General features: G+C 41.2%; 1 protein-coding gene across 11 annotated transcripts in view; it reads left to right on the forward strand.

Moving 5' to 3' along the window:
• The window catches only part of ANKS1B (ankyrin repeat and sterile alpha motif domain containing 1B), a 717,443-nt gene that overhangs the window by 417,736 nt on the left and 281,523 nt on the right, over positions 1 to 18,184 (forward strand). For all 11 annotated transcript variants that reach the window (XM_034987766.1, XM_034987767.1, XM_034987769.1 and 8 more), the window contains one exon: positions 13,794 to 13,946. In XM_034987766.1, coding sequence (XP_034843657.1) covers positions 13,794 to 13,946 — 153 coding nt within the window. The remainder of the gene's footprint in view (positions 1 to 13,793; positions 13,947 to 18,184) is intronic.

Consider the following 18,184-nt stretch of genomic DNA (forward strand, 5'->3'; position numbering starts at 1 on the left):
AGAGCTTTACCTTCTCTGGCCCCTGACTACCTCTCTGACCTGCTCCCCCCCCCCCTCTTCCTGCACATGCTGCTCTAACCCCTTTGGTTTCCTTGTTATTCCTTGAGGACACACCAGGGTCACTCCTTCCTGAGGGCCTTTGCCTCTCCTGGTCCTGCTCCTTGGTTAGAATCTTCTCCCCCAGATTGCCAAGATTGCCGGCACAGTACTTTACTGCCCATAAGTCTCCGTTCAAATCTTGCCTTGTGAATGAAGCTTCCCCTAACCACCCTGTTTGCCCTGCGCAGACCCAGCTACTCCACAGACATTCTCTAGCACGTCCACTTTCATGCTCTACTTTCTCCTTTTTTCACAACATGTCACTTTCTGACATAATTTCCTTATTTACTATGTGTGTTAATTACTATCTGTCTCCCCCACTAGAAGGTAAGCTCCTTAAGGACTGGCACTTTTACATGTTTTTTGACTGATGCATCCAGAAGAGTACATAGAATATAGTAGGCATGCTGTAAGTATTTGAGCGAATAAATGAATGAGTAGATGTGTGGATGGATGGATGGAGGGATGGACGGATAGATGAATATGTGGTAGGTCTCCAATTTTGTAATTCCTATACTAATTTTTGGCCACCATCTGAATGATATCCTTTGTCCTTCCCTACCCGGGCAGAACGTAAGTTACTCATTTGTATACTGCTAACTTTGGTTTTGTGGTACATTTATCTGTTTGAAGTACTTCAGTGGGTGATGTTGATTATGCACATGCCTGGAGGCTCTGAGAAAGGACATGGTTTTTAAATATCAAATAAATGGAATTTGCATTCAGAACATTCATTATTTTCTGAAGACTCAAGTTTGGGGAATTTTTTTGTTGGGACTAATAACATGCCAACAATTTTCCTGACTGATAGTAGCATTTAAAATGTCTGTTTTAAGTGTGCTACATAACCATTGAATGTCCACATGAATGTCAGCAGATAGGTACTATCAGTGGGAAAAAGAAAAGTGATTCTGTATCTTTTTCTAAGTATAATTCATATCACTGGTAGAGCTTGAAAATGTGAATGATGGTGAGCATTGTTCAACACCTTATTCTAGTTGCAGTAAATCCCCTTCATCTTTAATCTGAGCTCGTGTTTTGTGAAAGAGCTTTGCAGCAAGGAACCACATCAAAATAAATAGTGGTATTTAACAAAAGGATCTAGGGTCAACATTATCGCAACAAGGATTTTACAAGTGAAAAGATGGTAAAAACATGTCCTTTTACTGAATTAAAAGAAAAATGTTTCGCCAAAAACTTCAGAGTGAAGTACAACAAAACCATTCAATAATATCATTCGACTCCAGTGACCATGTTCACGTGTGTACTGAACAGTGGTTCTCCTGATCTCTTTACCATGACCCCATAGGTCTTATCTGGCAGGTAACTGCCCGGTTTTCGGTGACGCTGTTAATGGCAGTCACTCTGTGTGTGCCTAAGAGGAAGCTGAAAAGACCCGGGTCTGACTGGCGGTCCACTCACACTGCTTGCAAAGCGATAAAGAGACGGCTGGGTCGTTGTTGCCATTGTTGTCATTTTTTTTTTCCTACCATGATTTTTAGAGCTTGTCTGTCTTGGCAGCTTCACTCCTTTAACTTGTGGTCAGTCCAGTGCCTTTGATCAAAAGGGGTGCCCCCTAACCCTGATGGCTGGAGGCTGGACTAGTCTGGCTAGTGCTTCTACTTGGTTCACCAGCCTGCTCTTCTGTGCTCCTGGAAGGCAATCGCCCCTGTGTCTTGAAAACATTACTTATTTATGCACCCTTTGTTGTCCATTGCTTCCCTTGCAGTTTACTCCATGGTTTAAGGCTTGTCAAAAGAAGGGAAACGTCAGGGCCTCTCTGGGCTAGACTTCAGTTTGTCTCTTTTATTCATGAAATAGGAATCACAGGGCATTAAGAGACGGTGCCCAGTCCAAAGCACTTTACCTTTATTCCCCCAAAATGTAGTACAGAGTAATATCTAGCTATGACTCCCTCCCTGCTCCTGCCCTATGCCTAAAGCTGTTCAGTGTCTGAACACTCAAGAGACCCCCTGTCGGCAAGGTTCAGTTGCTGGCGGGGAAAAAATACAGACGTTACCATTATCTGCAATTGTACGTCCATAATGACATCCAAACACAATTCACTTAGGAAGCTTTGAGGGTTTAAGTTTCTTCCTATTCTTTTATAGAAATTGTATCCATAACAGAGTATGATTGTAAACAAAGGGACTTCGAACAAGCGATCTGTACATGTGCATGTCTCCCTCCCCTGCCTCATATGTACTACCAGAGACCTATCACACCTCATTTCCTAACAATAGTCACAGTGTATCAATCCCTTCAGTTCCCACAGAAGGAATCTCATTACATGGGGTACCCAGAATCTCAGGCTCTGTAAAGGGTATTTTCCCGAAGATCACCTAAAACCCCTCACAAATGAGATAATGCATGTGAGATCACTTTGGGATTTTCAAAGTCTCATGTGATTGTTAGGTGACATTCTTATCATTAATAGTCCTATCCTTTCTGTAGACGGGTCTCTCCCAGCCAAGTTGCACTACAATAGCACTTAGATGGTGGTGGATAGACTTTTCTCCGGGGCCCCATGGTCAGTGGATCTACCTTTCTCTTTCATGTTCAGTCAGTCTTTTAAGAGCCACTGATGAAACAGCACAGTGATGTCTAAGCCCAGGTCTCAAAGCCTATAGGAGATCTGATCCTCACACTACTCGATAGACCTGCATTTGGACTTGGCAGAACACTGCCTGCCAGCACTGCTTGCCCTGGTTTATTTTCAGGGCTGCTATTAGTCCGAGTCTTGGGTAGCCGCAGGACAGAGCAGAAGAGGCTAGAACAAGGAGCAGGAATAGAGGGAGGCACCTGATGATATCAGCCGTCTGTATTACAAAAGTCTTATCAGGGAGTCTGAGAGTACAAAGTACATCCAGTGGGAAGAGAGAAGCCACGGTCCATCGCAGGTTCATAGGCAAGTTTAAGTCTCTGAGCCCGGTGCATTCGGGCTGTTGCAATCAGTAGGTTTACATAAATGATAGTCAGGTTTGTGTGTTTATACCCAGGGATAGCTGCCCTTGCCCACATGAGGACCCTCACCAGTACTTCACATACGAGGATCCAGCTCTCACTGAGTCCGAGGCAGGTAGCTTCTAGACCCTTACAACTGTCTTAACACAAAGATTATCAACCACAAAGTTACTCCAACTATGCCTCTCATGCTATAATTTCCAAGAAAGGCCAGCAAAATCCCAACACAAAAGGCAAAACCCTCTACCTCATCTCAATCTCCATAGCACCCTTGGACTCTTTTATTTATTTATTTATTTATTTATTTATTTTGTTAAAGATCCTATTCATCCATTTGGCAGAAAGAGACATAGCGAGAGAGGAAACACAAGCAGGGGGAGTGGGAGAGGGAGAAGCAGGCTTCCCGAGGAGCAGGGAGCCAGATGTGGGGCTGAATCCCAGGACCCTGGGATTATGATCCGAGCCCAAGGCAGACACCCAATGACTGAGTGGTGCCCCACACCCTTGGACTCTTATTCCCTTATATTTCAGACCTTCCTCAGACCTGAGTCCTCAGTTCTCACTCCTCCCCATGCCTTTTCCTTATACTTTCTAAAACCTTCCATCTCCCTCCTCCTCTTCCCATGCAGACTCCTTAAAAGAATAGCTCTGATCGCAATTTCTGCTTTCTCATCTCTAACTTACACCTCAACCCAGGGCAGCCTTGCCTCCAGGCTCTTTTTCATAAAATTCTGGTGACCTGTCTGCCAGATCCCATGAACGCTTCTCCTTCCTCATCTTAGTAGACCTCTCTGCAACATTCCATCACTGCTAACTACACCCTCTTTGAAGATAAGTTTCCCCCACTTCCCTTCTTGTCTTGGTCTCCCAGGTATGATTCTTATCTTTCACTTTGAAAGTGTTGGTTTGTCCTCACACCACTTCTCTTCCCGCGGTGCATAACCTCCGCAGTCTCATCCATGCATGATTTCAGCTCCCACTGACGATAAAAATAACTAAGATTTATTGAGTGCTTCTGTGTGCCAAGTACTATGCATTGTTTCACTGCGTGCCTACAGGTTCCCCCAGAGGTAGACATTCTTATCGCTCACATGACTAACCAGAAGATGGACGCTGAGGAAGACTGAGTAGCTTACTCAAGGTCATACAGCTGATAAGTGGAGGAGCCAAGACTCCCACCTGTCCTGCGAATGATGCCCAAGGTTACATGTCTCCTCGGATTTCTCCCCCAAATTTAAAGTGCAGTTCCACAGCATCTTTAATTTCTCATGTGTCAAAATTATTCGTGTCCTCTCGGTCTATGTTCTCTTCTTTCTCCACTAGTAACACCACCATGTACCTGGGTACAAGGACTCAAAGCCAGAAACTTGAGGTTTTCCCACGATTTCCCCCTCTTACATCTTGTGTAGTTACCACAAAGGGATGCTAGTGTGATTGACAGAAAGATGCCAACAAACGCAGTTAAAGGAAATGAGGTTTCTTTGAATGGCAAGGGCTATGAAAATTAATGACTTCACAAAACAAGAGACAATGTGACGTACTGTCAAGTGGAAGCATAGGCTTCCTTAAATGTTATGTATGAAATTACCTTATTTTCAATTCTGTTTGTATTAGAGGAAAGGCGAAGCTGCTAGAATAGAAACCTCCATAATGTAGTGGTTTAAAGAATAGAACATGTACTTCTCCCACGTAACAGTCTTGAAGTACGCAGTCCAGGTTTACAAATTGGCTCTGCTCTCTGCGATTCTGGAAGGACCCGGGACCCTCCATCTGTCGCTCTGTCATCCTCTAACGCACTGCTACTCAAAGTATGGTCCACGGACTGACAGCATTAGCATTACCAGGAAGCTTGTTAGAAATGCAGAATCTCAAATTCTCCCTCCAGCCTATTGAATTAGAACCTGCATGTTAACTAGATTTCCCATGTGATTCTTTTGTACATTCAGGTTTGAGAAGCATTTCCCAAACTCTAGGTTATTATTTTGCCAGTGTAGTCAAGCTGGGCTGCAGGCACTGATGTTCCAGCTCATGAGGATGAAAAAAACAAAACAAAACAAAACAGAATTGCTTCTAGAGCAAGGAACCTATCTTTTAGGTTGAAGGTGACCTGGAGGTTACATGCATCACTTTCACTAGCTTCCCACAGACTCAAATATATTCTCATAGAAACAACCAGAAGCAAAGCTGGTGGTTTTTTTTTTTTTTTTGGATATTTATTTACTCATTTGGTGTATCTTGTCTGTAGTAAGCCTCATTACTGTGGAAGAGGAGGGAACAGATTTTAGTGGACAACAAGGGATCTCTGTTTCAATTTGGTAACAATTTTCAGACATAGAAATATCTAATTTGTTATTGACTTCCGGGCTTCCTTATTCTCTTGATCTAATTACCATGCCAATATCATAATGCTGACTTAACAACTTATTGTATTCAGGACTATTTTTTTAGAGAGTGGGGAGGGGCAGTGGGAGTGGGAGAGAATCTTAAGCAGGCTCCATTCCCAGCACCAAGCCCAATGCAGGGCTTAATCTCACCACCCTGAGATCATGACCTGAGCCAACGAAATCAAGTCAGATGCTTAACTGAGCCATCTCAGCACCCCAGAAATTTTTATGTAATCCCAAATCTATTATAATACATTATCTTTCCCTCTTTTTATTTCCTTTTCCTATTTTTATTGCCTTCTTGCTACAGCTTTCATCCTGTGGCTCCATCAGTTTGTAAAATACTATCCTTGTCTGAACAGACAAAGCTGGTTTCAGGCAAAGAGGAGAAATCACAGGCAACACATATGTGTCCATAGAAATATGACAAATCCAGAATATTTCATATAAAACTAAGAAATTAAGAGGAAATAGAACTGTAGTGGTGGTGTAATCTTACAAAAATCTTCTAAATCAATGGTTTTCAAACATTTCTTTTTAAAGCAGAGAGAGCTCTTCTTCCTCTTCTTACCTGTGTAAAACACTTAAAATATGGGTTACCCTGACAGAGGTAGACTAGGCCGTCCCAGAGCCTCACCTGTTCAGCTGACCCCTAACTGGCTCCCTTAACAGCCAGATTCCACAGAGCACACTGCCCTGGGTCAATAATCTCTGCACGCTAGGTAGCCTGTGATGTTATCAGTGTGCCCTCTCTGAGGCCAGATTTGCTTTAAGAGGCTCCTAGAGGAAAGTCAGTGCAGAATAACATATGCATTTGGGCAGAATAACAAAACACCAAGAGCAACAAGGAAGGTATTTAGTAAAACGTATCAACGTATCCCAATTTTTTTGAGACTAAAGCTTCTTTCACTGCTAACTCCAATTTCTGTCCCAGCTTGGGTTTTCCCCACACTTTGGGATTCAACAAGTTGAATCAGATCAACTTGTTGTGAAGCTCTGTTAGGAATGCCTAATGCCTGCCCACCGCTCTGCCTCTCAGACTACAGACTGTGCCTGACTCCCATTCATGCTCGGTGGTACTGCAGGCCTGGCAGCCCCTGCTACTCTCTGTCTAGCTCTGTTCTGCAGGTGTTCCTACTGGAAAAGAGTCTCAGCGTTGGTAATTGGAGAAAGCAGTCGCAGTGCTCCTTGTGGATGCTGCTGACAACTCATGAAAGAAGTGTGGATGCCATCTGAACTTCAGCCTAAATGTCCTTGTTGTCCTTTTTTTTTTTTTTTTAAGTTTTGCCTTTGGGCTTCTTTTTTCTTTACTGGATAAGTAAATCTGACACTAATTTGATATTAACTTACAAAAGATAGAATTGCAAGATGTAGGAATTATGAAGCAACTTTGAGATCATTGGCCCAACACCATCATTTTACAGATGAGAACACTGAAACTTGGAGAGGTGAGGTAACTTGCCCATCGTTACACAGCTTGTTAACAGTAGAGCCAAGATGCTGGTTTACAGAAACAAAGCCCGGTGCATTTCATAACACAGCATACTACCTGGAATTGGTTCTTGGTATGTAATCATTTTAAATAGTTGTACAACATTAATATTAGATATAAAAATAGGCTTCATCTTCATAAGATGTAGCACAAAATACAAATGTCCTTTATAAGTGGACACCATGCCACTGAATTTGTCACTTTATCTTCATGTGTTCATTAAATCACTTAATTTAATAAACATTTGGCAAATGCCTGCAATGTATGGGATCCTTCACTGGGACCTAAGAGACAAAGATGGCTAAGACCTTGTTTCTTCACTAAAATGGTGAGAGTCTAATGAAGAAGACAGATACTCACATCTTTAGCTATAACAGAATTATATGCAAATTACCACAAAAATCTAGGAGAAGGTATGATTAATTTTGACTTGGGAGTAAGGGTAGCATTGGAGAAGGCTTCACGGAATAGGCAATATTTAAAAAGGGCCTTTTAAGAAAGGATAGAATTTCAACAAGAGAACAGAGGAAAAACAGTATTCTTGGCAGAGGGAATGGCAGGAGGAAAGGTACGGAGTTATACTAGTTATAAAATGGATATGCCCTCCAAAATTATACTTCTAAAATAAAGAATTACTTAGTTTAGGGTTAGCAAGGATGTAGGACATAGGTGTTTACTAGATAACAGCCAGAAAGCTTGGGAAGGATGTTGATGTTAGCTTAGCTCAGCATCCCTAGTCTTCCTCAGTCTCATGGAGATGACTTTGGACTCATAAAGAGTTTGGGCTATTTTATGTGTCAACCTGGCTAGGCCATAATACCCAGATATTCTGTCAAACTCCAGTCTAGGATGTCACCATGAAGGTATTTTTTTAGATGAAATTAACATTTAAATCAGCAACCTCTGAGTAAAGCAGACTGAGTAAAGCAGTAAAGCCCTCCATTATATGGATGGACTCCATCCAATCAGTTGAGGGCCTTATAAGAACAAGACTGAGGTCCTCCACGAATAAGGGGGAATTCTGCTTCCAGACCGCTCTCAGGCTTGAGCTGCAACATCAGCTTTTTCCTGCATCTCCAGCCAGCCAGCCTGCCCTGAAGATTTTGGACTTGCAAGATTTCAGACTTGTGTATGTGTGTATACACATCCCATTAGCTCTATTTCTCTGGAGAACCCTAACTAATATAAATACCAAGGGTTTTGAAATAAAGAGTGACTGTATTAGTCAGTTTTCCCCTATATGTCAAAATTTCAGTAGTTCATAGCAACAAAAAATATACATATTTATTCTTCTTACTCATGGGTTTGTGGGACAGCTGTAGTTCATCTAACTTAAGCTGGACTTGCCCAAATTCCACTGAGCCAGGGTAGACTCCAAGGTTTTACATTTAGGTTTGCTCCACAAGTCTTCATCTTTCTCCTGGGACCAGCAGTTGTGTGATGATTCAGCCACTTGTTATTCTTGTAATAGAGCATAAGAACAAAAAGGATGAGTAGATCACAGGAGTGGAGAGGCCTCATCTATAAATTGCCACACTGACACTTCTACCTGTACCATAGGCCAAGCAAGTACATGGCCAACATCAATGGGATGGAGAAGTAACTCAATCACAGTGGCATACAATGCAGATCCCTTGGCAAAGAGCACAGAAGCATAATTCTAATACAGGAATAAAGTGAAGAGTTGGAAACAATTCAATCTACTTGAGTGACCTTGTTAGATATATTTCTGAAAAGTAGCTGTCAGCTGGGGTGGGGGTGGTATAAATAAGTTAACAGACATAAACCCTTTTTAAAATAAGATGGAAAAGGAAGGAAGTGAGGGAAAGAGAAAGGGACGAAAGAGGAAAGAAGAATCTTGATTGGAAGTTGAAAAGATTAGCAGCCAAAGGACTCAATATTATGCAATTTCTAAATAAGCATGGGCAAAACAAACAAACAAACAAATAAGAATAAATAAGCATGAGCCTAATTTAGAGCAGTGACGAGGGAAGAAAACTAAGAGTTATTAAAGACCTGTTATATTCAAAGTCCTGTGCTAGGCAATCATATAATGTGTACACTTGGGGTAGATACTATTGTCAGATTCCAAAGTCCACTTTGGAAGCAAGGAACTGAAAACAAATTTATGAGACTTGTTGGCCTAATTAAACATGACAGAAAAACAGAAAGAGGAAAGTAAGATGACTTATCAAGTAAGCATCTACTTGGGCAATAGCGGGACGCTTCCCCACTAACTGAGATCGGAAACACAGAAGGAGGGCCAGTTTGTGAGCTGAAGGAGATAAAGTTTTGACTCGTGTTGTGTGATAGCTATATGGGCCATCTTTGTGAGGTGTCCTATAAATGTTTGGAAATTTGTATCTTAAAGTTCAAGAAGAGAAGCTAATCCTGGAAAAACACTACAGAAATAAAGGCAAAAGCTTTAGAAGCATGGACAATAATATGAGCAAAGATACAATAGTGTGTTGCACACACAATTCATGTTCATGGCATGGCTAGCAGCTTAACAGACTGTTTAGACATGCACCTGTGTCTAATTGTATGTCCTAGGGTACACATGGCAGAGTAGTAGAGGGTGAAGTTGGAAAGATAAGTTTATACCTGATCTCAATTGCCCTAGAATTCTCGAATAGGCCATTTTCATTTTTTTTTTTCACTTTTATCAAGAAGGAGTCACTATAGGGGCGCCTGGGTGGCTCAGTCGTTAAACGTCTGCCTTCGGCTCAGGTCGTGATCCCAGAGTCCTGGGATCGAGCCCCGCATCGGGCTCCCTGCTCGGCGGGAAGCCTGCTTCTCCCTCTCCCACTCCCCCTGCTTGTGTTCCGTCTCTCGCTGTGTCTCTCTCTGTCAAATAAATAAAATCTTAAAAAAAAAAAAGAAGGAGTCACTATAGGTTTTTGTGCCAGTGTTGACTTAAAAGCCTGGCTTTCGGGAATACTGATGCAGCAGCATCATAGAAGCTGGACCAAAGGTGGGAGGCCAAGTGGAAGGCTATTGCATTAGTTTCCGTAAGCACTAACAAGAACCCGAAGAGGGCAGTGGCAGTAAGAACAGACATGAAGGAACAGATGGAAGAATTGCTTCAAAAGAAATTACTGTGCACCACAGTAACCATTCTGCATATCATTAAATACGTGTAAGTTAATTTTGTAACTTCATTTGGCTCTAGCGCTTTCCTCTCCTCAGGTATGCAGAGCCTTCATAATTTATTGGTCATCTGTTTGCATAGTTCTTAATTAAGAGTTATAATTTCCTTGAGGAAGAGACTCAGACTGTTTTGTTCTGTACTGCTCCACAACATTCAGAACAGGCACTGACCAAATATTTATTGAGTGAGTGGCTGGATGAACCCTCCCCGGCACACGTCAGTGTGTTCATTTCCAGGTTCTCTCCACTCTTGCTGTCTACCTTGTCCCCATCTCTCATCCTCCCACCAAATATGTTCCTCCCACTCACCTCCTCAAGGTTGCTCACGAAGAACTTGCCTCACAGGAGGAACCACATTACTGAGAGTCTGCATTCAGTCAGATACTGATGTGCCTTTTTTCCGATCCTGCCTTCAACCAAGCTCAACTGCTTCTCTCTTTAGTATTTTTAATGTCATTCAGACATAGCCAATAACTTTCCAGTCATGTAAAATATTGAAAACTCACTTCCAATCCATGTAAGCCTCTAATTTTATTCACTTCATCCCTCCCCCACCACCGCTCCCCAAGTTTAGGCTTCCCCCAAGGGACTGGCATCTCTCTTTTCTGATTCCAAATTTCCCGCCACTGGAGGAAGAAGAAGGGGTTGGAAGGAAAAACAAACTTTTTTCTACTAATTGGGTTTGCTTTGCAGAGTTCTGGTTGGTGTCCCCATCCCTGCTCATCACTGGCTAACTGGGACCATCAGCCAACATCTGTATGGCAGGTGGCCAGGGATTGCTCTCTGTGTGTGTGTGCGTGTGCGCTTTGGTTGACCTCTGGGGACCCCAGTGCAGAGTTCTCTGGTAGGGGACATCTGACTCTACCCCAGATTGATTCAAGGCTCCCTAAGCTCATCCCCAGGATCTGCCGCTGGGGTGGTCAGGTTCTGGAGGGCTAACAGTAAAACCTTGCCGAGCTGTTAATTTCAACTCCAGTGAGCTTCTCTTCCTTCCTTCTTGCCCTTTCTCCCATTATTTCTTTCTGTCAGCTGAGGCAGTCAAGGAGTTTCCAGGGCTGCAGGGATTAGTCAGGATAGTAGCATTGGTTCAACCATCTCTTCATAAGTCCCGGAGAAAGTCCCTAGCCCCGATATTTTTATAACTCTATGGTATATGTAGGTACTTAGTACCTTTGTGCCTCTGCTTTGGATCCTAATCTCCAATTTTATGCAAACAACATTCAGTTATTTGCAACTGCCACTAAACTTCATTTTACAAACTCTGAGTTGGCGTTCACATTTGTAGCTATTGCAGAATAAATATTGTGTTAACTGTTACTGAACAAATGTTCAGTGAGTAGCTAAAATGGGTCAGTCCAAGTACAAGTGACATACAAAAGTTTGATGCTGTTCAGACTCTGATGCAAATGATGAATTATACTGTAACTCCCAATAGAAGACATTTAAACCTCAAAGTGTAAAATAGATTGGGGAGTGGAACAACAGGAAAGAGGAGAGGAGGAAAGGTAATTTAAAAATGAAGGAGTAAATATAATCCCAGAAGAAGAAAAGGGAGATAAAAGGGCAGAAGAAATACTTAAAAATATAATTGCCTTGGGCGCCTAGGTGGCTCATTTGGTTAAGCGACTGCCTTCGGCTCAGGTCATGATCCTGGAGTCCCGGGATCGAGTCCCACATCGGGCTCCCTGCTCAGCAGAGGCTCTGCTTCTCCCTCTGCCCTCTTCCCTCTCTTGCTCTCTGTCTCTCATTCTCTCTCTCTCAAATAAATAAATAAAATCTTTAAAATATATATATATATATATATAAAATTGCCTTGACCTTTGATTAAGCCTGTCCAGGAGGGGAGCAAAAAAAAAAAAAAAAAAACAGCTACAAATTCTATTTTGGGGACATGTGGGGAATTTACATATGGACTGTATATCAGGTAATATAATTGGATCAATGTTAGATTTATTGAGTGTGCTGTTTCTGTGACTATGTAGGAGAATGTCGTTGCTCTTAGAAGATGCATGCTGAAACACCAAGGGGTGAAGTTTCATCATGTCTGCTAAAGGTTCAGGGGAAAAAACTGTCTTCCCAGTGGTTCACCTAAAATAAAACGTGTGTTGCGTGCATGTGAATGAGGAAGTGGGTATAGAGAAAAAGGTAGAAACCCAATGTGGCCAAATGTTAACCTTGGGTGAATCTGGGTCCAGGGTCTTCTGGAACACATGGACATGCTCCTCCCAGCTCTCTCTTCAAGGAAGGAGAGTGAGTAGTCAGCAGACAGCCTCCAGCTGTCAGCACCTGCAGAATCTGCCTCCGCTGCGGGGGGCGGCCCCACTAGAGTCCTGCTTTTCCCATGGCAGCCGCATCCAGTGACGGAGAGCGTGGGGCACAAAGGGCCAGTCATGCTGCCAGCAGGGGACCTCTAGGAGCATGACCTGTGCTAGGGCTCCCCACTGGGTTCACAGAGGCTTCGTCAGGACCCATCACAGCCCGACTCCTCTTCTCTCCGACCCTCCTTCTCGTCCCTCCTTGCGTAGGTGTTGATCCCTAACGAACAGCTCAAATGCAAAACAAACAAACAAACAAACAAATGCAAGAGTAAGAAGAACCTCCAAAATGAGAATGCTGCATAGTGACAGAAAGCCTACCATGGTTAGGATTAAAATCTGAATCCCTGACAGCCAGACTAATCTTTTCTCCTCACAATTCAGAGTCATCTAGATTTCCATTAATATTTATCTTCTTGAATCTGAAGGAAGAGGGAAACCTATGTATTTTGCCCAGTTTTGCTTTTCCCATCCTGAATTGCAACATCAGGTTGGTGAGGTGCCAGTTGTCCGTAACGACGGAAGTATTAGATCCGCGGTGTGGCATGCAGAGCAACGCAAGTCCTCGAAGTGACTTACTTCAAAAGCCAAGAACCAGAAATTCAACCAAAATTTCAAATAAAAGCTAAAAAGACTAGAATAATCACACAAAATTTTAAACCCAGAAGTTTCTCTTGCTTAAATTACTTTCACACTCCAATTTAAACTCAGAAACGTTATGCTGCTGTCACACTTCTTTGTTCTCCCAAAGAAAAAAAAATCTGTATATAGCTGACAAAAAATAGGAACCTGTCTGCCAGCAAGTTCTCTATTCATGTCTAACATACTGTAGAGTCTATGCAGAACACATGGTCTTTAAACACCAAAAAGCCTCTTCTTTTCCTGGCTTAACACTGCAGTATGTTTCTCCGGCATGTTTGCACTACCTACATGTCTTGCATAAGCATGCATTCCTTTGGATGTTTGAGTCATGCAGTATTTTCACATGCTTTGATGTTGCACATATGAGAATTATCATCTACATTTTGGAAGTACAGTTCCTTGTGCCTTCAGCATTGAATTTAATACTGCTCAACTGCCATGATTTTAAGTTTCATCCAACAGAATGTCAATAATGTCTATGAACAGAAGTTTGACATATTTCATTTTCTCAAATATGGAGTTGGTGCAGCAGCTAAGTTAGAAATTTCTGGGTGCACTTGTGAACACTAATTCAGCGTGAAAATTATTAGTGACTTAGAATTGTGCATAAAGTATTTTGGTTTTCCTTATTTTCTTATCCACAAAGATCTGTTGCTTCAGATCGGATAAGTTTCCAAGTGGCAAGATCCATCTTGTTTGTCGGAACTCAAAGTAATCCTCATCCTAATGTGGTGTTCTTTATTACAGATGAGACCCATTGGCCACGACGGCTATCATCCCACTTCTGTCGCTGAGTGGCTGGATTCCATTGAGCTAGGTGACTACACCAAAGCCTTTCTAATTAATGGCTACACATCGATGGACCTGTTGAAAAAAATCTGGGAAGTTGAACTTATTAACGTAAGTTGGTCTCTTAAAGATACCTTACCCATTCAACCTTTGATAAATGAAATTCCTGTTGTAGGTAGGTAATATTTTCTTTCTTTGTTACTATTTGGACATCCATCAGGAGTTTACAGATATGCCTTCTGCTTTAAATATAAGTCTGTCTTGTTTCCAGTCAAGCTCCACAGTCATTGTCTTTTAAAGTTTGGATGCGGGAAACTATGAGGACTCTCAGGGTGTTTTGCGTTACCGAGAAAAACTTCCCAAGCATTTTGAGGCTTTCCATTTTAGAAAATTTAGTCAGCTCAGGATATGGACATGATAACAAATAGGCTCCCATCCTGATCTTGCTCATATTCACTGTTAAAGATTAGAGTTCTCAGTTTTAGTTTCCTATCTCTATTATGTTTCCCTGTCTCTATTCCTTGGCTGCATATATAAATCCCATTCTTGAAGACACTGCATTTGTTTTATTAAGTAGGCTGCTATAATATCAAAATTTTATTATCCAGAGTTTATATCTAATCTTAAGTTGTCTCTGTTTTATTTATATACTTGGAATAGATTTTCTATAAAAACTGGCCAACTTATGTTGCCATGTATTCAGGCCCAAAGAGATCAACTAGATCTGCATAAATGGTATTAATACTGATACTTTACTTATTTCATTTTTACTGCTCGTTTATGTCCAATGGCATCAAGGAATGAAAGAATGAAGAGGTAACATGTAATTATCATGCCTTCACCTTATATTTGGCATCCTGAACATTTCCAAAATGAGTGAAAAATCATTTAATCTTTTAGAGAATTTCTTAGATTTGAATTTTATATTCTAAAACTTTAAGAAACACTCATAACCTGAAAGATAAAGCAAATAAATTTCTGCCGGTTCAAAAGAGATTCATTCTACTCTCTATGCCACTTTCTCTCCACAAGTCCAGTCGCTGCATATTGCATGCCATTAATTATTTTAAATTATTTTTATTAGTAGTAACTAATTATTCTTTGCTTTTAAAGGTCTGTCTTAAAAATAATATCTTTTCTAGAACATCTCATAAAAACTGTCCTTCGATCTAAAAATCATGGTAAATGGACTAATTCTTGGCCCCTTCTTCTAATTTGCTGGCCCCTTCTTCTAATTTGCTTTCTGTCCTTACTCCCTCACAAAAGCTATCATTATTTCAGCAGAAACTCACTGTCTGACTGAAAGCCTCTGATTAATTTTGTTCTTAGCCTATGTGGCAACACAGCAGAACTCACAGAGAGTGTGTTGCATTCTGGTTGCATCCAGAGATTTCAGATCTCCACCAAGAATCCAGGACTCATCTGATGGCTACGGTTAGCCATTTGTTAAAGGGGGACCTTCCATAGATCAAACAAACATGTTTCCAATTAAGTGACATTCTAGTCAATTATACAACTTGACAAATATCTCTGCATAAAGTTTTCCAAATAATATTGTTCCCCACTGAAGAACAAATACTTAGACAGCATGAGTCACTCACTTAATGGGCATTAGCAGTAATCCCTCATTGAAAAAGAAGGGATGCCAATAGAACTCTATGATAAAATGTTTTCTTTGAAGCAAGGCTCATCAAAGCAGGACTAGAAGTCTCTCAAAATCCAAATGCTGGGGCTAACGTTGAAGGTGTAAGCTTGGGCCCATACTCTTCCCAGTGCTGGGGGGACCAGCAGCCTAGGAATCCCTGTTCAGTCACTGTGTCACTTGTGGATGACTGCATTAACTTCGGTCGGGGAGACTCTGAGGCCCTAGGTTTAATGCCAGGGCTCAGGGACTGATCTACCACCACCCACAGACCAACTAGGCTTGAGTTGGGACAGAAGAATAGCCTTTTCCACCCATACAGACTCGAAGCATTTTCCCTTTAGTTCCATGTGCTGTAATACAATCTGTCTTCAGTCCTGTGAGAAGTAGCTTGTCACAAGCATTGTTATCAGAACTAGAAAACACAGTCACTGTGTCTGAGATCTTGAGGCCAATTCCTCTGGGCGGAGTACATCTGCATCTAATATCAACCCAGTATATTTTCCTTAAGCTGATAGAATTTAAAGTTTGTGACATCTTTATGGGCAAGTTCACACTCTTGAGGAGGCTTTTCGAGTCATTTAATTCCATAGGTTTATTTATTATAAACAAAAATCGATCTGTACCCTTAGACTTGGAAATCAGAGAACAAAATTTTTATGCCCACCAGAACTCTGCTACAAGGGTGATGCCTTTGATGGGTTGTTGGTTTTAAAATGAAAGAAAGGCACAAATGTGTGCCTTCTGGCTTACAAAGCTTTAGGCTAGTCTCAAATTCAAGGCTTTAATTCATCCCAACTAATGAGAGAAGACGTCCAAATATGAAATAATCTCATATATAATATATGGGCCCAGCAATTCTATATTAAGTACCCATAATTTGTTGTTTTCTGGCCTGAAGGGAATGTGCAGTCACTTTGATTTAGAGCAAAGCTTTTTAGAGAAATTCACATCCTGAATCTTTGTAATGAGTGGCTCATTTTAAGGAAGCCATTTGGCTTCAGTAACTGTTGTTCTATGTAAAGTGAAGAGAAAAGTGCAAGGTGGGGGGCTGTCTTTGATACTGGGGGCTGCTGGTGGAGGGGAGGAGAGCAGAGGGTGAGGAGGCTGGCTGTTGCTGTAATTACAAATACGTTTAGCATCACTAAATAGTATTGAGTAAGCCTCTAATTTCACATGGTATTTTGCTTGATATTTGAAAATAGTAACACATTCTCATTGGGTATAAGTTTAATCAAAGTATTTTCATGAAGAAATGAAAACTATACAAAATTGTGATTTGAAAAGTACAAATACATCTGAAATTATAATCTTTCAAAAATACCTCAAAGATTTTTGTGTGTGTGTGTGAAGTGCATTATTACCTTTGAAAAACAAGGTTATTTGAATAACCTAATGAAGATTTTGGTCACAAAACTACCCAAAGTATAGTATAGGGATGAGGGAGATTAATAGAAATCTCATTTCTTAATATCAGCATTCTCAGCAGTGGAAATCAAGCAGAAAAGAAACTTTTAAGACATAGGTTTTACAGGCCCATGTGTGTCTAGACTTAAAGAATTTAGATGCCAATAATTGTTCCTTTTATTCCCTAATCCATGCTTCATATGCAGAAGCTCTTTTATTAATAGCTTTGTTTTGCCTGTGTCTGCTACTATCATTAATAACATCATTAATACTATTCTTACTTTTGTATTGGTATTTTAGTGTTATGTGAATATATTGAGAGAGATTGTCGGGCAAATTGTTCCCTGTGCAGATGCTAGCTGGATAAACCTCTCGCTTGAATTATAGTCCTCTCCAAAGGCTTGTTGAGAGAGCTAAAGACTAGTTAACAGTGCATTAGTACATGAATTTTCTTTACTCATAAGTTTACTCAGGCCTTGTACAAGGTATTACCAAGTTTACAGAGCAGTTCCTACTGCTATTGATAACCTCAAGCAAAAAAGTATGGCAATTAATAATTATTATTAATATTTAATAATTTATTTTACCACTGAGTACCTACCAAGGGGATTTTGGTTAGATGAGATAAATTTGAACACTGTCCAGTTTCTTAATGTGTAAATCGTAGTGCAGAATATGTCATAAATTTCTTCCCAGTGGCTTTACCATTATTTACTAAGGAAATAATTCTAGCCAATGCTTATGATATCCTACAATACTGATAATGATAAAAGTACCCACCAAGGTGTGCCTGGGTGGTGTAGTCAGTTAAGCGTCTGACTCTCGTTTCGGCTCAGATTGTGATCTCAGAGTTGTGAGATCTAGCCCCATGTAGGGCTCCATGATCAATGCAGAATCTGCTTAAGACTCTCTCTCCCTCACCCTCTCTCTCTGCTCCTCCCCACCGCCACCCCACCCCCACCCCACCCACCCCACTCTCTCTCTCTCTTTCTCTAAAATAAATAAATCTTAAAAAAGAAAAGTACCGGGCGCCTGGGTGGCTCAGTTGGTTAAGCGACTGCCTTCGGCTCAGGTCATGATCCTGGAGTCCCGGGATCGAGTCCCATATCGGGCTCCTTGCTCAGCAGGGGGTCTGCTTCTCCCTCTGACCCTCCCCCCTCTCATGTGCTCTCTCTCTCTCATTCTCTCTCTCAAATAAATAAAATCTTAAAAAAAAAAAAGAAAGAAAAGTACCCACCGAAAGAACAAAATAAAAATCAGTTTTAGTGCGTTCTTAATTCTCTGTTGATAAGTGCAAGAA

The sequence above is a fragment of the Mirounga leonina genome, unplaced genomic scaffold (genome assembly GCF_011800145.1).
Source record: "Mirounga leonina isolate KUSES-001 unplaced genomic scaffold, KU_Mleo_1.0 Mir_418, whole genome shotgun sequence".
Classification (NCBI taxonomy): Eukaryota; Metazoa; Chordata; class Mammalia; order Carnivora; family Phocidae; genus Mirounga; species Mirounga leonina.